General features: G+C 53.2%; 1 protein-coding gene across 5 annotated transcripts; it reads left to right on the top strand.

Moving 5' to 3' along the window:
- Positions 1-124: 124 nt before the first annotated feature.
- On the top strand, positions 125-22,408 carry KLHDC3 (kelch domain containing 3). Of its 5 annotated transcripts, none has more exons than XM_063327997.1 (11): positions 125-319; positions 7,186-7,417; positions 9,801-9,977; positions 12,260-12,375; positions 13,732-13,803; positions 14,030-14,243; positions 14,521-14,607; positions 15,832-15,940; positions 21,013-21,086; positions 21,485-21,563; positions 21,765-22,408. In XM_063327997.1, exons 2-11 carry the CDS (start codon positions 7,264-7,266, stop codon positions 21,829-21,831), a joined length of 1,149 nt encoding a protein of 382 aa, XP_063184067.1. In that variant the 5' UTR covers positions 125-319; positions 7,186-7,263; the 3' UTR covers positions 21,832-22,408. The 5 variants fall into 5 exon arrangements, with proteins under 5 accessions (XP_063184067.1, XP_063184069.1, XP_063184070.1 ...); XM_063327999.1 differs by lacking the exon at positions 125-319 and adding an exon at positions 347-710; XM_063328000.1 differs by lacking the exon at positions 125-319 and adding an exon at positions 970-1,107.
- The last annotated feature ends 2,600 nt before the right edge of the window (positions 22,409-25,008 follow it).

Raw genomic sequence — 25,008 nt, 5'->3', positions numbered from 1 at the left:
ACGGGGGGGAACCCGCCGCCGCCCTCCCCTGCCGCCCCCGGCCCCTCCAGGCGGTGCGATACCGTGTCCGTCCGCGGGGCCGGCGCAGCGCGGGGAAGGGGGGGGTCTGGGCCCGCGGAGGGGCAGGGCGAGGCGCCACCCCTGGGAGCGGTGAGGCCTGGACCCGGCGCCCTCGGAAGGGCCCTGCGGGGCCGTGCCGCCCCGGCGGGGGAGGGCGCCCGCCGTCCAGGGCAGGCGGGGCGGTGCCGGACTACAAGTCCCAGGGAGCGGCGGGCGCGGCCGTCGGAGCGGTGCTGCCGGGCCGCCTTCCCGCCGCCAGGTACGGGGCTGGGGCTGAGGGGGAGCGGGGGCTTAGGGGGACTGGGTGCCGGCGGAGCTGTGTGGGGGACCGGGTGGGGCGGGGGTGGGCTGGAGCTACCGCCGAGCTCCCGCCGTGAGGGCAGGGCCCGCCGCCCTCCCCGGTTGCCCTCGGCCGCGGGGCGGCCCTGAGGGGTCCGTGTGGGAGGCGCTGCCCCCCGGGGGCTGGCGGGTCCCCACCGGGGCTCCCGGCCCTGCCGTAACCGCCTTCGGGCCCTCCCCGCTCCGCCCCCGCGGGGCCCGGCCGTTGTAGTCCGTTGAGGCTCGCACCCCCCGGGCTCGGCCGCGTTGGTGGTCTCGGGGGCTCCGCGCCTGGGCCTTCCCGGTCCCCGGCAGAGCCCAGGCCGGCACCGGTGAGCCCCGGGGGAAGGCTCGGCTCCTCCTCGGCTGTCACCTCGGCTGCCCTCAGCCCGCTCCCGCCCGGGGGCGGCCGCCCTCGGCACGGCACAAACAGCTTGACCAGAGGCCGAGGCAAATTCCTGGCGGGGGGGAAACAGCGGGGGGGGGGAATGTGTGTGTGAAGGGATACCTGGGCACGCTCTGTGGGGAAGCGGCGGTGGGGTTTGGGGGGCAAGGTGAGGAAAGGGAGAAGTCCGCTGGGTAGGTGCGGAGTTTCAGCTGGGCTTTTGGGCAAAAATCATCCCGGGGTGGGCAAAACATACGGGCAAAAATAAGGAGGGGGTGCCGCTGCCCGCAGGGAGGGACAGCGGGATAAATTTCTGCCTGAGCAGGGTGGTTCCCCTGTCTAAGGTGAGCTTCCAAATCCTTCTCGGTTAACGAGCTTGGGGCCGGGGTGAGGAGGGGGGGGGGGGTTGGGGGGTGTCTGTTCTAGCACCGTCTCATTTACGGGTGCTGGGATTGCGTTTCCAGCATCCAAGCCGCTGAATGTGCAAGCTTGCAGTTTCACACTGCCTTAGCATAAATAGTCAAAGCATCAGATAAATGTCAAGCACGAGTGAAGAAAGCGGGTTGTTCTCGTGCTGTCGCTAACAGTAAGTTGGATGTGCTTGAAATAGAACGGTCTATATGGACTGCTGTGAGCTGCCTGGGCTATTTTAAGTGTTACTAAACCTTGCGGCTGGCATCTTTTGGGAGACGGGACCGAGGCGGCCACACGGTAGGATTTGCTCTCCGGAGAGACTTTGCAGGGGCATTAGGCTGCTCTGCTTGGGGTGGTGCTGTCATTCTGGGGGTGACAGAGCGAGACCTTGAGAATCTGGGCCAGTTTCTGCTGGGTTTCTCCCCCTTGCTGTGGGAATTGACTGCAGCAAGGCTAATCTGAGCAGCTTTCGGAAATGGCTCTAGGTTTCTTTCTGTGTGCGTAGAGGAATGAGGCAGCCCAGTGAGTTCTTTGTGCGAAGAAGTGGATCCAAGGATGTGTGTTTTTGTTCTCAGATTATCATCTGGCTGCTGTACTTGGAGATGGTCAGTAGCTTTCTACCTCGAATGAAATGTTTCATAGTTAGTTGTAGGGATTGAAAATAGAAAGTCTAAAGCAAATAGAACAAACAACTGAAAAATCTGACTGTAAAACATGATTATTTTTTTTTTTTTAATTCTTTTTTCCCCCCCTATCTATGCCACTTTACTCAAATCACCACAGCAATTTTGGAAGGTGTGCTAGTGAGAAATCGTTGAGTGATTTTTCTGGTGATCTCAGGTGGCTCTATGCTACGCTGGTAGACTCTCGATAGGTATAAGCTGGGGCAGTCAGGATGACGGTTGTTCTGGGCGTTGTGTGCATCTTCAGACAACAGCACGGCCAGAGATTTGGGAGTGTTGTCTGTAGGTGCTGTATTTGAAGAACACAGAGCTGACTTAAAATCTGGTTGTTTCCTTGCTTAGCTGGGAAATGCCCCAACTGGATTGCTGCGCTCCCCTTTGCTGGGTGTTGGCGCTGATGAAGAGCAAGGGAGGTGTTGAAGGGCGTCCATAGCTATTTATCTGCTAACAGACCTGTGAGCTTCCACTTGTGGTCAGGTGTCACGCCTGACTGCAGTGACGGAGCCAGTCTGTGGTCACCGCGCAGCAGTTGTTGCACCACTTACTCTGGAAGGGTGTACCTGGGCTTGTGGTGCTGCGCACGGTCAGTGGAGGGCTTCAGGCATTTCTGTGGGACCACAGCAGGTTGTTTTGAGCGCTCTTTAATTTTAGCCTCCCTGTGCTTAGTGGCACAGGAACAACTCATTGCTGTGCTCACTTCATTTCCAGCGTCATCAGCGTCGGGTACTTCAACAGCAGGTGAAGTGTAATCTGATTTTTAAAAGCATTCTTATTCCTGGCAATTAATGACAGGGCCCACCAGGGTCCTATCAGGGTTTCAACCCAAATTTCTCTTTGTTCTCTGTGTTTGCTTGTAACCCTGGATAGATTATGCCAGACCAGGGAAATGGGGAGTTGTGAAGGTTGCGTGATTGCTGCCTGTGTAAGTGCAAAATGAAATGAAAAGTTCTATTAGTTTTTGGAGAGGCGAAGTGGAGAGCTGGTGTGTGTGTGTCAGTGAAAGCAAGCGTTGGCTTCAACAGAAGCACGTGTCCTTCTGTGGAGAGACCCCGAGTGTGTGTGTATGTGTGTGTCCGTGGTCGGGATGCTCAGTGCTTCGCTTCTCCCAGCTGAGGCTGGGGGCGGAGAGGCAGCCAGAGCTTCCTGATCTAAGGTGAGGGAGCGTATGCCGAGCTAACAGAGCATGTGGGAGTGCAGTTTCCTTGGTTTTGTTTCATCTAGAAAATCTTTAAATGTCTTCTCTTGTTGTGTAAGGAACTTGTGCTTGTTTTGATGGAGCTTTGTGGTGTCCCTATAAGCATGCGGTCATAGTTGCTGAGGACGTTTGGGCACGGTTCCAGCTGGACATGCTAAATCAGTCAAAGGAGATTCCTCAGACCTTCAACCAGCTTCTGCTGTGGACACAAATGAACCGCGGAGGCTGCTCTAAAAGAGGTGCAGCTCTGGGGAGGAGAGGGGTGGCTCAGCAGGACCCCGAAAAGGGACACATGCTTAGCTCAGCGCCTGCACGAGTCCCTGTAGAAGGCAACTCTCCTCTTAGCCTGATGATTTTTGGCAGTAGCAATAACTTCTGTGACTTAAACGATTCAAGCTTAATTTTTCTGCGGTGTGAAAGCCCTTCCTCTGATCCGTGTTGAAAGTCAGCGTCACTAACTGTCCCTTTGGTTTGCAGTGCGGAGTGAAAGCACCTGGTTTGCCTGCGCTGGGACAGGTACCGCCTCCTGCAGCCAGTGCCCTCCCGGTTCTCTGGCCCAATTTGCCTCTTATCAATATTTCTGCGTTTTGTAGCCTACATCCCTGTTGCCGGTGTCCTAAAAGTGAAATCACAAAATGTGTTTTGCGTAAGTTAGCATTGTACGCTTTGGCAAAATTGTTAGTAAGTTGTTTCATATCGGTTTTGTTGTTCCCCTTTTCCCCCCTGGCCGTACCCTGTGTAATCTTTAAAGAAATCTAAGAAACGCTGCCTAATGTCAAGTGTATTAATGCCTTCTATTAAGAAGTCCTCATAGGAATGAGGTCAGAAAGTGGTGTATTTATTTCCTCGTTTATATCATATAAATTGTTGGAAATCAAAACCTGAAATGGAACTTAAGAGGGTGCATAGTTGCAGGACAGAAAATAAACACACTTTTTGAGGAAAAAGTTAACTTGTATTTGCAGATAGTGCAGAGAGGGGAATTGCAGGAGGGAAGTTGACTTTGGGACAGAAGACTGCCCTAATGAAACGATTTCCAAAAAAGGCAGGAGAGGAGAGGCTGGAGCCAAGCGCAGAAAGCACGGGGAGGAGTGGGGCGTCCTGGGGAGATGGGGCTGTGCAGGGAGGAGAGCAGGGTGGACTTGTGCGTGGCCAAAAAGGGGAGAACAAGTGCTTGGTGAAGGCCGGAAGACGTGACAGTTTCAGGGTTGGGTTATGGCCAGTGGCAGAAGAGGAAGATGGAGTCTGGCTGGATGTTTTTGTTACAGTGTAGAGAAGAGCACTCGGGTTTGGAAAAACCCCGGGCAGCTTGTTAAATCCTGTATTTTCCTTTGCCTTTTAATACATGATCATGTAAGGATTGCTTCACGCTGCTGATCTGTTTTCTTTTTGTAAAGTGGATGAGTGTTTCTGCGTGCCCTGGGTCTGACAAGCGGCAGCGAGAGGCTGTGCTGGCTGGGCTCTGTGTTTGCTCTGAAGGGGTATCCCCGTCCCAAGCCAAGGCGAAACCTCAACCCCATCACCTCCCGGGTCTGCATACCACCGCTTGCCTCCTGGGAAGGGCTCACCTCTGGAAAAACCTTTCCCAAGAATTGTAATTGTAGGAAACAACACTGCAATGTTGTTGCTACAACATCATCACTTCCTACAGTGTAACCAGCTGGGCTTTGAGCTGCTGCCTCCCAGTTCCCCAGACTAAGGTTTTAGGATGTACAGCCTTCGTTTCCTGTCTTCCTATGACTAATCTTAATTATGAAGTTCTTCAGGCAGTGTAGCTGGCTCCTGTTGGGGTGGAAGGACCAGTGTCCTGCTCTGGCAGCAGCCTGCTCCTTGGCACGCAGATCGAGTGAGCTCCCAAGGGTGAAGAAGAGTTTTTCCCAGCCTTTCTGGCAAAAAAGGCAAACGTCTTGGTACGATGCCTGCCTGCCATGCCAGGCTGCTGTGTTCCTCTACCCCAGGAGGAACCAGGGGGAGAACTTGGAAGTAAGAGTCATCCTCTTAATTTTCCAGGATGGGGCTCAGCCTGAAGGGTGTTGAAAATATTGACACTGGCAATAAAGTCCAGTTAAGCTCCTTGAGGAGTCTCTTACAGAATCACTTAACCAAGAAGTGATTTTGAGGAAAATATTGGTTTGATATTTTATTTTTTTTTCCCAGTGATAACTCATGACTGAGGCAGGAAACAGATTTAGAAATGTGGAGCCTTCAAAATAGCCCGAGAGGTGACTTTGGTGGTCTCCATGGAAACTCATCCATTCTGTAGCTTTGCGGAGGATTTGTACAAGAGCTGCTGCCTGGCTTAAAAAAAAAAATCAAACCCTGACAAATCTGAATTTGGGGTGGTCAAAACATAGAGTGAAGCATGGCCTGTAGCAGAGGGGGGCTGTTCCTGGGCTCTTCTGGAGCAGCTCTGCTGGAGAAAAGCTCCATGTGACTTTCTGGGTTGCTGACTGCAATTTAGGTTAAAGTGGTTGCTGGAAGCAGTGGCTTCGCAGGAGGGATTCCTTGGTCTGCGCTCGCCTGGTACAAGTAGGACTGCAGCATGCTCTCTGTTCAGACTTTGCACATGTCCTGTTGCCGTAACTTTCAGGTACAGACCATGCCCTGACTGCCAGTCTCTATCTTGGGAACAACTTGAAAAAGAAATAACTTTTTAAAAAGGAACTACTCAAATTTTGCTGGGATTTAGGAGTTCCGGAATGAGACGACTGGTTTCTGGATGTGGTTTTGAACCAGCTGTAGAACACATGGCTGGAGCTGGAAGCCTGAGCTCTGCTCCACACCAGGAGCTCCCTGTAGGGCTGCATCTCTGGCTCTTTCTCCAAGTGGGGATAAAATAGAATTGTGCAGGTGGGCCAGATGCTGCGGTGATCGGGCTGCTGACGGGCCATAGGGGTGCCTGGTTGTGAGTGGTGGTTCCGCTTGGCTGAAGGGCCGGGGGAGGCCTGGTGGAGCAGAGCAGCATGGCGCTACCCCTTCTTGCTGCTCTCCAGCTACATCAGAAACCTTAAACAGGAGGAAGGTTCTCCTTGTGAAAACTCACTACTTCCCAAAAAGAAAAGGGACAGAGAAAACGTGTAGTAATTTTAGTCCTCGTTCTAAGGCATCTGTGAATGTCTTTGCGTTCTGCAAATGCTAAAACTGGGGGTGGGGTGGGAGCGCACTGACTGTATCTTCCAAGAAGGTAGAACCAAGCAATAAAAAAGAGAATTTTCTTTAGGCTGCCTGAAACACTGACGTCTCTTCTAATGGCTGTTTTTCATCTGGGGGAAAACTGTTAAAGAATTGAACTGACCCGCTTTTTCAGAAGCACCTGGGCAGGACTGTGCTCCAGATTCTCAGATCCAAAGGGGAATCTCTGCAAAGATCAGACGGGGTGACTTCTCTAAGAGCTGATCTAAGCCATCTGTCTGAAGCGTGAAACATACCGGTTTCTTAACTGAGATATGATTTTACAAAATTTTTGTAGTTATGCCTGGATTTGCTGTGGGAGAAAAAGGCCTTATTCTGATTATTAGCAAAGAGCTTTCTCTACAGGCTAGGAGGTTTCTGTTCTCTCATGTTTAATTAAACTGGGCCCTCGTGCTCAAATCAATTAGTCCAAATGCTAGTGTGGTAGTCCACCCTGGCACTGGGAAGTCGATTGCCTTATGTGGGTGTGGTTCTTTGGGTGTTGGGGGCTTTTTTAAATATTTTTCTCTACTGTTTCTCACGACTGACTCAAAGAGCACGCTCTCTTCCCTCCGGCTCTGTTCTTTTCACCTTCACAGTTGGCTCTTGCTCTGTGTTTTCATTCATGCGGACAAATTGTTCTGGTGCGTACATGACCGGGGCATGGCCGGGTATGCGGCACTTGGCTGCCTTCACCAAAGGTGCTTGGCTTGGGCTGCCTGTACAGCCACCCTGGGGTTTTTTTTGTAAGTGAGGGCATCTCTGCTTGCTCTTCCAAACCTTGTGCAGGTCATGGTACCTGCCTTGTGTCCCCTTCCCAAGGGGAGAGTAAAACCATCTCCAGTTGGGAGGCAGATGAGTGAGGATATGGAAATGTGACCTTTGTAGATGGCATTCAAGGCAGGTAGGAAGACCTGCGAGATTGATCACGTTATTTTAGCATTCTGTCTCTATTGCAGAGCCAGGTGACATCGTGGTGGCCCAGGAAGCATGCGGCTGTGGCGCTGGGGACCCTGAAGACTGGCTTGCAGGGAGGAATGCTACGGTGGGCAGTGCACTTGGAAGGTGGGCCGCGGAGGGTGAACCACGCGGCCGTAGCCGTTGGGCACAAGGTCTATTCCTTTGGCGGATATTGTTCCGGAGAAGATTATGAGACTCTGCGGCAGATTGACGTCCATGTTTTCAATGCAGGTAAATGTGTCCTTGTGGTGCACGAAGGAGTGGGTTGCTGGACTCTGCAATTAGTTTTCTTGCCCACTGCTGCTTAACAATTTATACTCTGTAACATGCTGTCTGACTCTGATTTCCAAAAAATTTACCAGTTTAGATGGGAGCCTCTTCCCTTGTGCAGCCCTGTATTTTCAGCTGCAGGGGCAGGGCTCAGAGGGGCTGTGGATCAGCAGACTGCTAGGGTAAGGACTCCCTAGAAGTAACCACATAGCCAATGGCTGGGTTTGTCCTTTTTCTCTGTGAACACTAACTCAACTAGGTGCGAAAAGGCGATATTTACCTGGCTCAGGTCCCCCATCCAGTTTGCAGCATGACCATGCTCGGCTGCCCCTAGCATGGAAAGGATAGGGTGGGAGCCAGTGCATCCAGTTAAGTCTCCAGGTTTAGACTCCAGAGCTGTTTCCCTGTGGGGACAGCTGACAACGGCTGTCAGCATGATGGAGTCAGTAGGGGCACGTGACCAGGATGGAGGTCTTGTCGTTTTGGTAGCAGCTATGATGCAGATTCACAATGTGGCTTAGCAAAGCAACGGGAGCTGGAGTCATTTCTGTAGGGTAGCCGGTATCTGTCAGGAGGCTGAGCGCGGAGCCGTGACTGTGCCTTGTATGTCTTGATTCAGTGCTCTTTGAACTGAAGAGGTTACTGAGCTGGTCCATGAATAGGCAGGTGACTGAAAAAATGCACAGGTGCTTGAACGGGTCCAGCTGAACAGAGACAAGAGCGGAGAGCCAATGACCAGTTGCACAGTCTGGACAGCGTGCTGAACACTATCCTCATGTGCAGGTGGCATGTAGATAAAACTAGTTTGTCTGTAAGATGCAGCGAATTCACTCCTCTAAATCTGACTGTGGAGAAGACCGACTTGTGCAGTAGTGGATAAAGGCCTTGGTTACACAGGGCTGCCAAGGTGACCTGCTCACAGCATAGAGGGGAGCGTAGCTCAGGATCTTGTGAACAAAGGCATTCACCTCTGTCCAGAGAGACTGGGCTCTTGCACTCAAGACAGTTGAATGTTGTAGCTTGTAAAACGTGACAGTAGAGCACTGCTCTTATGGTGGAAGCATAATTACTGTGCCCGAAGGAATGCTCTTGCATTGTCTTCCATTCTTACCACTCCCAAGTATTAAAGGGTCATGATGTTGCAGCCACCATCTGGGAGGTGGCACTGGCTTCCCAAGCCCTTGCTCAGTTAGCATTGCCAGGTTCCAGTGCTAAAGCCAAGATACCAGATTTTGAATTATTTCTTTAAATCTTTCAAAGAGGAAGACTGTGTTTTAGGTAGGGAACATCCCATCGAGCTTGACTTTAGCATTGCCTGGGCTTCCTCGGTACCCTTTCTGCCTCTGGGGTAGATCCTCACCTTTTAAGCTGCCTGACCCTTTCCCTTTCCCTATGTTACTGTTTCAGGGGAACTGCAGACTGTTTTCTGCTGTATTTTGTGTTACCTCCGTGTTGAAAACAAAACCGGAGGCTGTACGTGTGGTAGAGGTAGGGTGCGTGGGTGCTGTTATGTAATGGCCATGTAACACTCGCAGTGACTCTTGCACTGTCATTAAACCCTGTAATACCTGTTGACTGCTCTGGCGACTGCTGAACATGACATACAGGCTGCCAGGAAGGAGACCCTGTAATCACAAGGAACTCCTATTAGTAATACAAGGTTAGCAGGGAGAACTCAAGGTATGGATGGGGGTAAAGCAGACAGATAGCTGTCTCATCTGCTTAAAATCTCAGCTGCTCATCAAGCTTAAAAACCAAAACAAAAGCAAACAAGCCCTCTTGCTACAAAGCTGCTGCACTGGTTTACTTAAACTGCACTACTGCAGGTCCAAATGATACCTTCAGGTGGGCTCCCTTGCATGTTGCTGCAGTGAATTATTCCTGTGCTGCCCATTCTTCCAGCTTTGAGTCTCTTCAGAAATGCCACTAGCCTGAAGTAGTGTCTGCATTCGTTAGCACCTCTGCACTTTTTCTTTTTCCTTTCCCTATTTTTTTTTTTAGTGGGTGTGTGTGTGTGTTACACCTTCAGTCACAGTCTAGGATGAACCAGCGTGGAAACGTCTTCTGTGTAATTGATGTGGAATGGAGCCTATTTCTGTCCAGAGTCCTCTGGTCCTCCAGTGCTTTCTGTAATCTCACCTGCGACAGCGGCCTGTGGAAAACTGTGATTCTGTATTCCTTAACTAGCTACTACTCAGGGTCAGAGACAACTTTGTCTTCCTTACTAGACTGCTTCTGAACCTTGTCATGGGGGGGCAAAAAAGACCCGTGCAGGATGGGTTGTGACCTGTGAGCACATGTAGCGTGATTGGAATTTGACATGGGCTTAACCTTGTGCTTTCAGTGTCTCTGCGCTGGATCAAGCTGCCTCCAGTGTGGACAAACAGCCGAGACCATGTGAGAGAGGTGCCCTACATGAGGTATGGGCACTCGGCAGTGCTCATAGATGACATCGTCTACATATGGGGTGGTCGCAACGACACTGAGGGAGCCTGCAATGTGCTTTATGCCTTTGATGTCAGTAAGTTCCAGCTTCTTACTCTTCCTTGTCACAACTGCCTTTGATGAGACCTTCTTTCTGCGCCATCACACTGCTCTCCAGCTTGTTTTGCTCTCCAACAGTCTCAACAAGTGATAGTCTGGAGTAAATGGTGCAAATGGGGAATTGATGTCGCTGGCTGTTTCAGCAGGTTTAGAAGGGGAGCAGGGTGGCCAATATGTCTGCACGCTTGAGTCTCTGTAAAAGCCTTTGAACAAAGATTATTGAGCTTGTCTGATAGTGAAACTGATTTTAATTTTTCTGTTTGCTTTGTGTGCTCTCTCCAATAGTAACTACGACTGAAGTGCTCTTTCTGTGTGATGTATTATGCCTTTACTGTGGCTAAAGGTTGCAGCAAGAAGGGGCGAGAGCTCTCAAGGATTGTGGTACCTCGCCAGGGTGGTCCTTCTTTCTGAGAGCATGAAGGAGAGTGAGGAATAAAACACAGTAGTAGTCAGGGATGGGATGGCAAAATAAGGGAAGGCATGAGTCAAGTTAGATAAACCTGAAAGATCAACTCCTTGAGCCTTTTGGTTGGCTTCTCCGTAGTGCTGCTGGAGCACCTGGGGCAAACAGGCACCATCAGGAACTGGGTGGACAGGAGTGTCAAGAAAGGAAGGGAGTACATCTGGATTCTGGAGGCAAGTCCATCTAAATACTGACCAGTAACTGGGTTGCTGGACTTGCAAGGAAGCTGCTTGCTGTGGTGCTTGGTCATGGGTTCCCTTCTTCACCAGTAAATGCCTCACAGCTTGGAGCTGCTTTCGGGGCACAGGGTCTCCCCCTTCCCCTGACACATGCAGCTGGGAAGCCATCAGTAAACCTCTGCCTACGCAGAGGCCTTGTAGGGGGAACTGCCTGGTCTCCCTGCCAACTCCAGTGCTTTAGCATTAAGTGAAAATTAAGGGAAAAGCCAGACTTCAGTCCTGGTCCAAACCCTCTGCAGCTGTCTGTACACGCTGTGCCCGTCCCCTGCCAATCCTGGAAAGTGCGGCTGGCATCGCAGTCCTGCATCTGTGGTGTGAGTTCCACTGTAAGAGTCATATCAGGCTGGATAAAGTCCTGACTGAGTGCAATTTTGTCCCCTGGGGTGCCGAGCAGATCACAAGTTGAGGTCTTTTCCATCTCTAATGTGATGTGTTGCACTTGGATGAGCTCTTGCTGCTACCGTGTGACTGGGCTTGGAGGCAGCCCCATGAAGGAAAGGAACTCGATAGCCACTGCAGCTTTCTCACTAGAGGCTGCCCAGGGATTCTGTTGACCTCGCAAGGCCCTTTGTCTGGTTCCAGCTGGAGCTTAGATGGCTGTGGCTGTGGCTGCAGGCCAAGTTCAGAGAAGTTATCCTCGTAAAGAATTTTGCTTTGGCTCCAACATTAACTCTTCCTGAAATAAGCACTGCTCTTGGCAGCTTCCAGCAGTTAGGGAAAGTGGTGGGAATGTCTCTTGCTGCCTTGGGGCTTATCTGTGCCTCTCTGCGCTCTTGGGACAGGTGCCTGTTTGTGCTTGGCAGTGAGTCGCTGGCTTGGCTCCGTGTTGCCCTGGCATGGAGAACAACTCTAGCTGGATTTAAAGTCCTCCCCTAAATCAAGCCAACCCCTGGAGCGTGCAGACTAAGGGGCCGAATCTGACTGGTGCAGGCTCACGGGGAGCAGTGCGAAGGGAACCGTGAAGGGTGTAGAGTGAGGAAGGCTCCGCTTGAAGAGGGGATGAGAATGTAACAAGAGGAACAGATAAGATAGGGAGAACTGCGCTGCATAGGTGGGGATGCTCACAGTAGCTCTGTTGACATGGTGAGCTTCTGGTTAAGTGACTTCTGCCTGGATTTGAGAGATGTTTTTCCTCAGTCAGTTAGTCAGCATATCCGCGCCATGAGGTCAGTTCAGCCGCTTAGCATCATTGCTTCGTTGTAATTGAAACTGTAAATGCAGAGTTGACACGTGACTCACAAATAGACTTTGCAAGAGATTCAATAAAAATAACATTGCTCAAGCGGTGCTGTGCTACTCACACTAAAACGTGAGCTGGTTGTCAGGTTGGCAGAGTCGTTGGCCGTGCCCGGGAGCTGAGACCTCTGTCACCCTGCCCTTCTGGGGAGGCTCAGGCAGGTAGCCTTGCCTGAAGAAGCTTGCAGCCTCTCTGGAGAAGCGGGTGCTGTGTGTGAAAGAGAGAAGGATTTCTGTTTAGAAATGAAAATTGGTAGTAAAGAGCTATCCCATCCCAACATCTACTGTATTTTCTTAGCATTGCCTCCTGTTTTGTTTCAGACACGCACAAATGGTTCACGCCAAAGGTGTCTGGAATGGTCCCAGGAGCAAGAGATGGGCACTCGGCTTGTGTCCTGGCAAAGAGCATGTTTATCTTTGGAGGCTATGAACAGCTGGTGAGTAGTCTCTCTAACTGTTATTTGGCAATCTGTCGGGAAAGAGGGTGTTCCTACCCAGGACATTGGTAGAGACAGGATACAGGGGTGTATTTATGTCCACAGTCGATTTCATTTTATAACTTGGCAAAGTTGTGGTATTAATTACCCAGGTTATGCTCATTGTTTTGCAGAGAAGATGGTTGGGAAATTAGGACTAAAAAAATGGTAGAGGTTTTTTTTTTTTTCTTCCCCCATGCATACAGATATACAGAGGTAAAAATATAGATATTTTTATATATAATTATTTCTGGCTCTTTTCTCAGCCAAATTTAGATAGATAAATACATAACATTTTTAATAAATATATATTGATCTACATTTATTTGGTTGAGAAATGAGACAGAAAAATCACTTTCCAATGTCTGCAGTGTTGCTGTGAGGTTTTGTCCTCATCTGGTGCACGTTCCCTGTATTCTCTACCTGCTTTCACATCTTGCTGATCCCCTCCATGAAACACTTGCCCTCCCATTAAGAATACCTTGAGCCAAAGGTTATCCTGCACTGGCTGTCAGTGTGTCTAATGCTCCTTTGAGCAAATCCTTATGTGCTAATCTTAAGAAGCGGGTAAATATCATTCCAGCCTATCACCAAGCTCCATAAAACCTGTGCAAAGTCACATCTATTTATTTGGAAAAAAGCTGGGGCTCTGTTATGGCAGTCCCTGAGTTATTCCCCCTCTTCTGAAGACAATAGCGTGCTAAATCCGTGATCTTTATTGCAGCAGAAGGAGCAGTTCACATGTGGCTTCTTTTTAACGAACACCAAACAAGCCTGTAGCTGTCGCGCTGCTATGGAGGAGCAGGAGTCTGTGCTGCTCGTGTGAATGCAGGCTCTTCCAGGCAGCTAGCTGCAGATGAGTTTTGTGGGATCCTCAGAGCCGCGAGTGTGTTTGCTCCTGCGTGTTTAGTTTCCTAGAAGTAATCTCAGCTTCCACCTCTCATCAGGTGGTCTTAGCAAAGCCTAACTGTCCTGTTAGGGGGACTGTCCTGTTAGTCCCCCTTTCTTCTGTTGCTGCATGGAGTGGAAGCAGGATTCTGCTGTGAATTGTTTGTAGGACAGCCTTGGAGGGAGGAGCTGAGCACCAAATAAATAGGAAAGCTGCAGGGAGATACAGAACACCTTTAAGAAGAAATAGGCTTTGCCTCCCCCTTGTTAAGGGACACTACCCTAACTTTTTGGAGCAAGCACCATGCCTCTTGGGAAGTACTGACTCCAAAGGGATGCTCCAGGTCTGTAGGACAGCATCCTTCCTGGGGCCAGGTGTGACCAGGCTTCTCAGTCCCTTTGTGACCAAGCTGCTCTGTTGTCTTCCAGGCCGACTGCTTTTCAAACGATATCCATAAATTGGACACCACAAACATGATGTGGACCTTAATTTCTGCCAAGGTCAGTGTCTGCTTTTCGCTCTGAGTTGTGGAGGATGTCTCATGTCTGCTATTGTCTGGGGTGGCTGCCCACGCTTGTCTCACAGCTTCTGTCTGCTGTGGCTGGGATCTGCAGGAGGGGAAGTTCTCCAGGAGAAGGCAGCCACCCCAACTCCTCCATCAAGATGTGTCATCTCCCTGGGTAATCTGCATTCTTTTTCTTGTTCTGTTTTACTCTGTCCCTGCAGGGTACACCAGCTCGCTGGAGAGACTTCCATTCAGCTACCATTATTGGAACAAAGATGTATGTATTTGGTGGCAGAGCTGATCGTTTTGGGCCATTTCACTCCAACAATGAGATCTACTGCAACCGCATCAAAGTATTTGATACAGAAACAAATTCCTGGCTGGACTCTCCTCCAACTCCAGTGCTCCCAGAAGGCCGGCGGAGCCATTCAGCCTGTGAGTGTGGGTCTGTTGAGAGAGGAAGACGGGGGAAGGAAATTCCTGCCTGCCTCAGAAGGGGTGTCTGGTCTGCTGTGTGGAGGTGTGGTTAGCAGGGGGTGCACAGAGCCTGGCTTCGGTGGAAAGCTGCTGCCTTGCATGTAGCCCTGCGCGTGAAGGTGGTGAAGTGGAGGTGGATAACCAGTGCCACTTTGCTTTGTGTTTGATGTTGGGTAGGGGACCTGCTGGGCTTTACCTTGAGTGGCGCACTGATGTCTATGCCTTCTCCCCACAGTCAGCTACAATGGGGAGCTATATGTATTTGGTGGCTACAACGCACGCCTGAACAGACATTTCCACGACCTCTGGAAATTCAATCCAGGTATTTACACTTTTTAACTTCTTGCAGTAATAATGGTCAAGGCCCTCAAGTGTGTGAGCGCTCAGAGGAGTGTACTCTCCAAGGGCTAGGAGCCAGCCTGGGGGGAAAAGGCTCTTCTGACAGCACGGCCAAGAACTTGCTACCGTGCTTGGGACCCCTGTTCTTCCTCAGACTGCCTCCAAATTTCAGGTAGAAAGTGGAAAAGGAAGTATTGCTGAAAGACACAGCTAATCAAAGGGTGGTTGGCAAAACTTTGTCTTGTTCTTACATATGGAGAAGTGTTGGCAGAAAAGAAGCTATGGGGAAGCAATGGGGTTAGGGGAGTGAGAGACTGTAGCTGCGGAAACCGCTCAATCTGAACCGAAGGATCACACTCCTGCTCTCTCTTGGTACCAGAACAAACTGTGCAGCAGAAGGGGTGGTTCTTCAGCTGGTACCCTGAGTATTGGTCAACTGTCAGCTGTTTTGGGGTCCTCAGTCCTCAGACACTTTTCGCAGTCCATTAGACTGATTTTGTTTGCTAATTGCTTTGCGTTGTAAAGTTACCTGTGAGCAGCCAACTTGCCGCTCCCCAAGCTGATGTATGAGCTAGTGCGAGAGCTCCTGAAGGTTTCGGTGGTGTGTGTTAGTGATTAATCACCCCCAGCATCCTTGCCACAGAGAGCAGCAAGGACAAAGGCAGCTGTCTTCTCCACCTGGTTCAGTTCCCCACGCTCCCCTCCTGCAACCAGGCTGTCCTGGCAGTCTCCACTCTGGGAGGATGCTCTGCGTTCACACTGGCTGCCAGCAGATGGAGCTGGCACCCGGGTCTCCCTCCTGATCCGGACCACAGCAGGGTGCTGGGGAAGGGACCTGGAGCTCTGCTCTGGACCAAACTCCCTGTGATGTCCGACCTGCTGCCGGGGCAGCCCGCAGGTCCTGGCGCTCCAGCTTTGCCAGTGAAAGGCAGATCTTTCGAAACCTGCAGCTGCCATCTCAGCAGGCAGAGCACCAGGGCTGTGCCTGGCATCTAAGCGACGCTTCACTAACAACCTCATAGAAGCGCGTCATTTTGAGGTTAGCGAGAAGAGGAGGTTGACAGGGCGGGTGGTTGTTGGCTAGTTGGTGTCTGTGGAGCAGTGGGCCTCCTGTTCTGCTGTGATCTGTTTAAATCCATAACCTGCTTATACCTGGATCTTGCCCAGGCTCTTGTGACAAGCTGGTGCACTCTTTTCTGCCCCGTAGTTTCTCTTTCTTGGAGGAAGATTGAGCCCAAGGGGAAGGGCCCATGTCCTCGACGCCGGCAGTGCTGCTGCAGAGTTGGGGACAAAATCATTCTCTTTGGAGGCACCAGGTGAGTTGTGTGGGGTGGCTCCATGAGAGGGTTTGCCATTCCCTGCAGCACAGTGTCCCTTCATGCTGTGACCCGTGCTGGAGTCAGATGCACTTTAGAGGCATGTGGCAACTGTCCGTCTACCTTACAAGTGTAAGAAATCACGCAGATCAGGGCTTCTCTGGAAAAAGGCCAACGGGGAGACGGAAGATGTGATGTAAGCTTGTAAAGCACCTGGTGACAAGCCTTGTACAAGTAGAGGCAGCAGTATGTAACGTGCTGTTCAGAAGGGGTTGTGCAGTGGTCAGGCTTTCTGTGAAAGAGGTGGTGGGAAGGGGGTGGGAGGAGATCCTGCCATCAGAAGGACAAGTATCCTAGCCTGCTGTGCTGTAGCAGACCTCAGACTGACTTATCCTCCCCTACATCTCTGCTGCCCTGCTTCTCCCAACAGAGTTTCTTTCTTCCATTAGCAAGTGTGGTGTCTGCCAAGCTGCAGTGGGATGTCGGCTCAGCTGGGAGCTGTTTGAGGAGCCCATACACACCACAAGGCAACATTCCCTTCTGTGCCAGTGATCCTTAGCAAAGTTTCCATTCACAAAAGGGAGCCGGTGTTAAGGATTTAGCTGTCAAACACTGGAAGTGATACTGTCAGGGTGCAGGGCTGCTGGCTGTGGCCAAAAGCCTTAACAGCTGCTAAAAGAAAGGAAGTGGCCCATCACCAGGACACGCTCTATGCTGTCTGGAATGACAAATTGCAGCTCTGGAGCAGAAGCCTGTTTGCCAGCACCTACCTTGCAGAGCCATCTGAAATGCTTTCAGCCCTCCACATGGTTTGGAAAGCTTTGGGGCTTTCTCTGGGACACCGTCAGTGGCTTTTTGGGAATACTTCTAAAGACATGTTGGGGCAGAGGGTGAGGCAGGGCAGGTTCTGCTGGTGGGCTGGCCATAGCAGTGTGTGATGGAGTGAAGGGCCTTCAGGCCCGAGGAGCGCTGGGAGTGTGCGGTTAGTTGTAGAATGTCTGCGTGGGTGTGAGGGACTGCTCAGTGGAGGGGAGGTGTGCAGAGGTGCTGAGTTTATCCAGTCTCCTCAACAGATACCGGGTGCTGCTTTGTGTGATAGAAGGCCTGGTAGAGCTTGATGGCAGTTTTGGATGCTCTCAGATGCTGCAGTGAGGATTTGTGTTACAGCAGCAGCTGAACTCTGATGTTAAACCCAGGCAATCTGAGGAAATGCTAGCAAACCCCAACAAATTTGACACCAGCCTTTTGGGTTTGGTTTACCTCTTTTTCCACGTAACAACTTCAGTATTCAATTTGTTCCTTAATCCAGGCTCAACCCCAATGCAGGCCAGTTCACCAGCACTAGTTTGGGATAGGAAGAGCTGCTGGCAGACGGGAATGCAGCCTGCTTGGACTGGAGGCAGGGTCTTGCAGGCTGGGGAGGGGGGGTGGGGGAGTGGGGGTGGGTACTGTGCTTGCTTCCTGTAACAGTTATCAGGTGTATTCTGGAGCTGCCTGGCGAGATAAGAAGTTTTCCAGGAAGTCGTTGTAATGGAGAACTCCCTGTGGTCTGCCTCCTGACCTGTGCTCCCTGCCCGGGAAGGGGGAGGGGGATCTGCCAAAGCTCCTTGGAGGATGAGCCGGCAAAACCCCTTTGTGTCCTGCCTTCCCTTACAGGATTCGTGTACGCTGTAGACTGTTCAGGAGGCATTTTGCAGGGTGTCTGCTCCTGTGGCACCCAAATGCTTACTTTCTTGCCTATGTAGTCCTGTTTCTTGCCTTCAATGTAGTCCTGCCCAGAGCTTGGTCTTTTTGCCCCAGCTGTGGTCTCTCTCTGTGGCCAGCAGCAATTCCGTCGCTTGTGTCCCATTTAAGTGACCAAGGAGTCATGTAGCACTAAGCTCAGTGTTCCTGTTAGCTGCGTCACAGTTGGGGCCCCGGTCTGGTTTCCTCCCAAACCCACCAGCACTTAAGCATGCAGAGATCATCCACAAGGGAGAACGAGGGGAAGATGTGCTGCTATAAAACAAGAGTTTAGCTGAACAGATGCCCTTCCAGGTTCGGCTTGAGGCTGTGTTTTCCCTGAGAAAGCTTAGAAATGCCTGGCTCTGTTGAGGGCATAGGGGCTCTCACTGGGTGCTTGGTGCAAGGCCCAGGAGCGTTTGCTGACATGCCGAGTTGCTGAGCAGCTGGAATGAGCAGTTTTGCTGGGCTCTGGCTGGCAAAGGGGTGCCCTGCTGTCTGGGAGCTGCGGTTCTCCTGGTCTTGAACTCCAGGCTTTCCCTAGCTGCTTGCAGTTTGGTGATTAAAAGCACAGACGGGGTGCCTGCTGGCTTTCCTTTGAAAGATAAGGGATGGTCTAGGGTTTCCTGTGACGTGGATGTGAGATTAGATTGTGGCGTGGTGAGCACGCAGGGGTGGAATTAAAGGGGCTCTTGCCTGTATCCGGGCAGATGGGACCCATCAGCAACAGGTCTTCTCTGCCAGCAGTGAGCTGTGCCCTGCAGTTTGTGCTGGGGTTGTGGGAACTTGGGGTGGGGGGGGGGTCAGGGTCACGCATCCCGTGAGATGTGAAGCCTAATGATCATAGGTGGGGAAACAAGTGACACCGGGGTGAGAAGTCACTGCATGAGGTCCCAGCTAAGGAGTGAGGACATGCTAAATGGCCTTGTCGCAAACCAAAGCAGGACTTAAACCACCTTTCCTTTCTTTCAAATTCTCCAACTGGCCATCAGCCATGGGAGTGCTTTCCTCTGGTCCAAGCACTACCGTTCCAGCACAGACTGGTGTCTCTGTGCTGTGGGATGCAGTGACCAGTCTCTCAGGTGCTTTGGCTGTTCCATCGAGACCGCAGAGGCAGGAAATCATAGGTGAGGCTGTTCCTGAGAAATGCCTGAAGTGATAGCTCCTCACCAGCAATCCAGGACCAACAACAGATGGGAGCATCAGCAAATTGGGATTGGTTTAAAATGACTGCTGCACTGACCAGTGCATGACACATGCTCAATTACCGTCTTCCGAAACGCTGTCCCCATTTTGGCACAACCAGGGAGCTGTGGCTGGAGCCCACAGTGATTCCTGAACCAGACTGAGAAATGTCTGTGCTTGCCCTGCCATGCGGATGTTTCCTAGCTGCTTTCTCTGCACTTCTCTTACAACATCTCCATGGCCGTGCTGAAATAATTGCAAGTAGGTCTTAACCATGTGAGAACTGGAGCGATGAGCAGCGTGTGGCTGGGCACAATCTGTTTCAAACCTTGTGCTGTTGTGCTTGGCACACAACTTCAGCTCATGCAGCAGAACCCAAAAGCAGTCCAGCTGCTGGCCTAGTCAGAGGAATGCAAGCTAATAAAATAGGATGTTTTCCTGGCTGCAGGTTGCTAACCTGTGGGCTGTTGCTGGAGAGTTTGTGCTAATGCAGCAGCTACATATGGCCATTGCGGACAAAGAGAGGAAGAGCTGCCGCTAAGCCAGGTGAAGACATCAGTGTCTGCGTCAGGCGCTTATTCTCTGATGCTGCTTTTGCTCCTCTGTAGAAAAAGTTGAACTTCTGCAAAGCACCTTCCATATTGTCCTCAGAGAAAGCAGCTTGGCTTATCACGCTCCGGCTCACTGCAGTGCTGGGGCAACGGGGTACAGTGCATTGCTGCCTCGGTCCCCAGCAGCATCGGCGCTCCTGGGAGCTTACAGACGGGAATCTAGCTCACAGGTTTCCATGGTGTCATGGTTTGGGCAAACCAGGACACATGGCATGACTCACGAGTAACATATGGCGTGTGGCAGTCTGCAGATGTTTCATGCAGCCATGGGAAGCTAGAGCTGAGGTGGGCAGGGAGAGCAAAGCAGTGTTGCCTGCTGCATATGGCTCCTTTTGTTGCTTCTGCAGGTCACAGAAAAATTGGATTGCTACTTGCTGAGTCTGCCGCTATCTCTGGAGATAGTCATGGCTCCCATGATCTGTGATCCTGCAGCACAACTAGAGTCTTGCAAAAAGTCCTCTTGGGTCTCCAGCTTATCTCCCCTACCTCACTGGGGACACCAGCACAGCTTTTTTGACTTTGTACTGTGCCGCTGTGTGGTGTCTGATTCTTCCTAAATCAGTTGCCTATCCCATGTGATGTTCTCCCAAATTCTTGCACTTCCCATTGCATGCCTCCCCTTGGCCATGAAGTGAAGCTGGCCTGTGGTCTGTAAAAAGACATGGTGTGGGCTGTGCCATGCTGTCCCATGTGGTGTTCGGGGACAGGTAGGGTTGGGCTGACCCCTCCATGCCCAGGCGGTTTTATCTGCATGTGTTTCCTAACATGTTACTAGGGCAGCCTTCTATGATACAGCATTGCTGTGAAGCCGCTTAGTCTCCAACAGTGCGCTGAGTTCTCCAGGTGATGCTGTACCATCCTTCTCCAGCCCACTCAGGGTCATGCTCAGCCTCATCCCAGGGCTCAGCTTTGCCTCTCTGAGTAGAGCTCTTTGGAGCTCTTTGGAGGGTTGGATCCACTGAAATTGCGGAGCAAATAGAGCCCCAAAACAAGCTTCAGCTCTGGAGGCAGCTGTTTGCCAGCACCCTCCTCATGCCCCGAGGGTGGCTGCCACAGTTCTGGGGAAGGCCCCAGGGTTGCTCAGTTGTTGGAGAGTGTTTTGGGAGGTACCTGGGGAAGGAGGGGTGCGAAACCAGCCAGAGGCTGGTCAGGGCACAAGAAGGGAACAGGGATGTTCCCTGCAGAGTGGGACCTGTGTTTGGAGGTGCAGCAAAGTAACAGAGGCAGGTGAGGTGACGGGGAGGCTCGCAGCTGGAATCACTGTGGTCATGTGGGAGGAGGAGGTAGCTCCTCCGTTCCCTGCTACGGCTTGCAGAGGAGATGGCACGTGTTTCTGCCTCCTGTGTCTGTGCAGCTCTGCTTATTCTGCGAGGAGCTGGGAGAGTGATGGCTTTGGGTGCTGCTGGGGGACAGGAGGGATCAGAGGGCCCCTGCACGGGGCAGGGAGGCCAGGAATAGTCCTGGGCTTGCTCGGCCATTGGGGAGCCCAAGGGACCGTAACTGGTGTACAAGTGTTTTGGCACTGACTGACATGCTTTTGCTTGGCTTCTGCAGCCCGTCTCCAGAGGAGGGAATGGGTGATGAATTTGACCTGATGGATCACTCGGATCTCTACATCCTCGACTTCAGTATGTGAGCGCTCCCTGCCCAGCTTGTGCCTCTCACTGCAGGGTGCCCTGTGAGCAGGCCCTGCTGTGAAGCACCATACCATGTCCTACATGGCCCCAGGTGCCTGCCTCTAAGGAGCCAGACGGCTGTCTCCGGCTGGTGCACGTGGCTTAAGGCAGAGCAGCCAGAGATGCAGCTGTGCTTGCAGGCCTGAGCTGGGCTCACGGCTCTTCACGCCCTCCTTCACACAGGCTTCTTGTGGGAGCACAGAAAACCGCTCCAGCCTGTCCCTGGTGTGCACCCTGCCTTGCCCCTCAGAGCGGGGGCCGGGGTGCTCTGCCCCGTTCCCTGTGGCACTGATTGCATGATGTCTGGACACCCCGATAGCGCCCAGTGGCTAACTGCCCTCTTTCCGCAGGCCCCAGTCTAAAGACGCTGTGTAAGCTGGCGGTGATTCAGTACAGCCTGGACCAGTCCTGCCTTCCCCACGACATCAGGTACGGTGTGCCTTGCTGGGAGGTCACCCCGTGGGTCCTCCAGCCCTGGCTGAGGGCTGCCTGGCGTCCTCCTGGGCACTGTACAGCTTGGGGGCAGGCTGGGGTGGAGACCACAGCTGAGGCTGGCGTGGGGCAGAGCTGCTCCAGCCATGGGGCCTGTGTTTGTGCTTTCTCTCAGTGTATCCCATTGGTGTGTTGCAGATGGGAGCTCTCGGCCATGACAACAAACAGCACCATCAGCCGCCCCATCGTCTCCTCCCAGGGCTGACGCCGGCTTGTTCCTCTACCACCCTGCCCTCACCCCTCCACACACTGACCTCTTGCTCCACTGCCTGCATGAGTTTTTAGCCCTTTCAAGCAAGGAACATGTGAGCTCAGTCTGTCTCGCCCTAGCCAGGCCTCCCCCTGCCCTTGTCACGCTTTGGGCAGCACGAGTGTGCAGGCAGAGCAGGCCACCAGGGAAGAAATCGGCTCGCCCCAGCAATACAACTGTGAACCCCCCTCCTGGCTGATGGCTCCAGCGTCTCCTGCCTTCCTTCCCCTTGCCTTTGGAGCTGCAGCTATACTGGCCTGGTCCCTGGCCACTTTCCAAGGGCCTGAATCAACTCCATCCACCAGCCATGGCCCTGGGTTTGGCCTCGGGCTATGAACTGTTCCTGCGCTGCCTCGAGAGAGCAGGGACCTTCACACTTGCAGTCGCCAGCGCTGACCATCTTCCTGGCACCGGATGGCAGGCCCCAGCCCCAGGCTGAGCCTGACGTGGGAGCCTGGGCCCAGCTGGACCCTCTGCCCAGCTCCCATTGTAAAACAGTAACTGGGGGGAGTTTTATAAACACTGAGGCAGACATGGTTTCTGCTGCTCTGTGTGTCCTAGCAGGCAAACTGGGGGGAGAGAAGGTGTGGGAGGGGAGAGACAAAACCACATGCTTTTCCCTGCTGCTGTGGGCCACCAGCTGGTATGAGCCACAGCCCTGGCTGGGGTGGGAGAAGGGGAGCTGGCCCCCATTGCCCTTGCGTGCCTGCCTCCTGCCCAGGCTCTGCTGCCCTGCGAGAGGGCAGGGAGGAAGACTCTCTGTGTCTCCTGGGCTGCGCTGCCTCGGGAAGGTGGGTGCAGGGGCAAGACTGGTGCGGGTGCCCCACAGCACCAGGGAGGGAGGTGGAGGGATGCCTGGGGCAGCCTTCCCGAGTGGCACAGAGGGCTGTGCCCGAGCCTCTTCCCGTGGAGGTGAACTGTCTGATGCGAAGAAGAGCTCCGGTGGCAACTGCAGCAGAGCTAAGGCAGGGAACTCTGGGAAAGTGCTCAGGGTGTTCCCTGGGATGCCAGAGTCACAGGGCAGCTGAGAGATGGTGGCAGCTGCGTGCCAGGAACGGGTGGCAGAGAGCCCAAGCCATCTCCCGTGCCCTGAGGGCTGGCACGTAGCCAGAGTCAAGTGCCGCTCATCCAGCGGCACGGGGTTGCAGAGGTGCCTGGGCTCCTCAGCCTGCGAGAGGTGGCCAATGCAGGTGCAACAGAGCAGCCTGGAGTGGCACAAGAGCAGTGAAAATCCCACGGCAAGAGAACAGAAGGCGCTACAATTGCAACAAGAGCTTGTTCTTCATGTATTGGCAGCGCCTCGCTGGGGTGGGTGATGAGCATCGATGGCAGGGCTGGGGCCTGAAGGGAGCCAGGGTGTGCGGACAGCACATCTGGCTCAGGGATGTGCTGCACCCCCGGCCTGGTCTCCCCCTTTGTGGTCCTTGGCACCTGCAGGTTACCTGCGAGGGCTGGGTGGGCATCTCCCACGCATCATCCAGCAGATCCAGCTCCCCCGCTCAACCCGCTGCCTCAGCCACAGGCTCTCTCTCAAGCTGTGCCGTGAAATGGTGGAGTTTTTTGCCATGGCATCCCCTTCCCCAGCACTGAAACACCAAGGTTACTCCCCTTGTAAGGTGCCAGGCACTAGGAAACACCCACAGCCCACCCGGGGTCACTGTACTGGGCAGCATGGTGCTAAGCAGAGAGGCTCCCAAGGTGCTCCTGGCTTTATCCATGAATGGCTGTCACTGGGGCTTCTCTGGGGAGAATCACAAGCTCTGGGACATGGAGACAGGCCCTAGAAATCCTCAGTGCCCTATGTCAGCTGCCTCTAGGAGAGCAAACCTTTGGTGGGCAGAAGGCTTCTCTAGGAAGAAAAGGAGGGGCTCAGTAGGGCAACGGTTCCTTGCAAGGGTTCCTTGCACCCCCTGCAAGGGTTCCCTCGGGTTCAGGGGTGCTGTGGCCCTGACCTCCCTCTGCCAGGACCTTGCTGCAGACCTGGGGATGGGACACTGCTCACCAGCTCAGTCTGGATGTCTCCAGTGCATTTTCTTGACATATCAGCTCCCTCTCCCAGCACCCAGCTCACTCATTGGTGATGCTGGAGAGCAGCCCCCGGGCGGGCTGACTAGCCACAGGCATTCAGCCCATCATGGACCTTCTGCTGGGCTGGCAACAACTGTGGGCCAGGAGCTGGGCGGATGTATGCCCCACAGGGGCACCCCTGCTACCTTCATCATCACCCCCTCCTGAGCGGCCAGGTTTGTTTTAAAGACCCTGGTTTCCTTTTATTGCTTCCCCTCTCAGATTGCAGCCGGCTACAAGGGCTATTTTTAGCTGCCTGCCTTCTAAAAATAGCCCGGAGCTGTTTGGAGTTGCGTCATGAGAGGTAACTCTCTCCATGGGCGGCTTGGCCCCTGCACCCCAGGAGGGTACAAAAGGAGGCCGGGAGCAGCGGGGTCAGCAGGTTCGGACACAGCCAGAGGCAAAGGAGGCAGCGGCTCATTGCCAGCTTCAGGCATCCTACTGCCGGCACCATGACCATCTTCTGCAGCCACTGCCACCGGCCGCTGCAGGCAGAGATGAGCTGCCTGCCCAGGCGGGGCAAGCAGGCGCCCAGTGCTTCGAAGCCATTCAGGTGAGCTCCCTCCCGCCTCCTGCCTACAGGGCTGCGATAGCCTCCTAGCTGGGGAAAGCCCCCGGCCAGCTTGCATGGAGCCCGATGGCCCTTGCAAGGGGCTGGCATCAGCTGGGGACAGTGGGGCTGCCAGCCAGCGCGTGGGGAGGAGGTGGGGGAGCTTGGAAGGGCAGAGGGATTTCAGGTGGTTGAAGAATAAAGGCAGATGCAATGGGCTGGGGTTCGTGTTCTGGCACTGGGTGCGGTTTCCGTCCTTGCGGGGTTTCGGGGGGACGTCGTGTCACTCAGACTCCCCCCTCAAAGCGCAGGTCCTTGTCCAACCTGGCCCCCAGTGAGAGAGGCACTGGCCACACCAGTGGTGTGTCCCCCTGGGTAGCCATGAGCACCTCTGCCCATGCCCGCTGCACCAAAACAGCCACCAAAGGGTTGTTCTCCTCGAGGCAGCTGGCACGGGCACTGACCCTCTCTAGGGGACCATCGCCCCGAGCTTGTAATTCTCCCCATAGCGGTGG

Source organism: Chroicocephalus ridibundus, chromosome 3 (genome assembly GCF_963924245.1).
Source record: "Chroicocephalus ridibundus chromosome 3, bChrRid1.1, whole genome shotgun sequence".
Lineage (NCBI taxonomy): Eukaryota > Metazoa > Chordata > Aves > Charadriiformes > Laridae > Chroicocephalus > Chroicocephalus ridibundus.
This window is presented reverse-complemented; position numbering and strand designations above follow the sequence as displayed.

Coding starts and splice junctions, on each gene's coding strand:
- KLHDC3 (XM_063327997.1), top strand. CDS start 7,264: ATGCTACGGTGGGCAGTGCACTTGGAAGGTGGGCCGCGGAGGGTGAAC. Junction 9,978..12,259: donor GCTTTATGCCTTTGATGTCA/GTAAGTTCCAGC, acceptor GTTTTGTTTCAG/ACACGCACAAATGGTTCACG. Junction 13,804..14,029: donor GGACCTTAATTTCTGCCAAG/GTCAGTGTCTGC, acceptor CTGTCCCTGCAG/GGTACACCAGCTCGCTGGAG.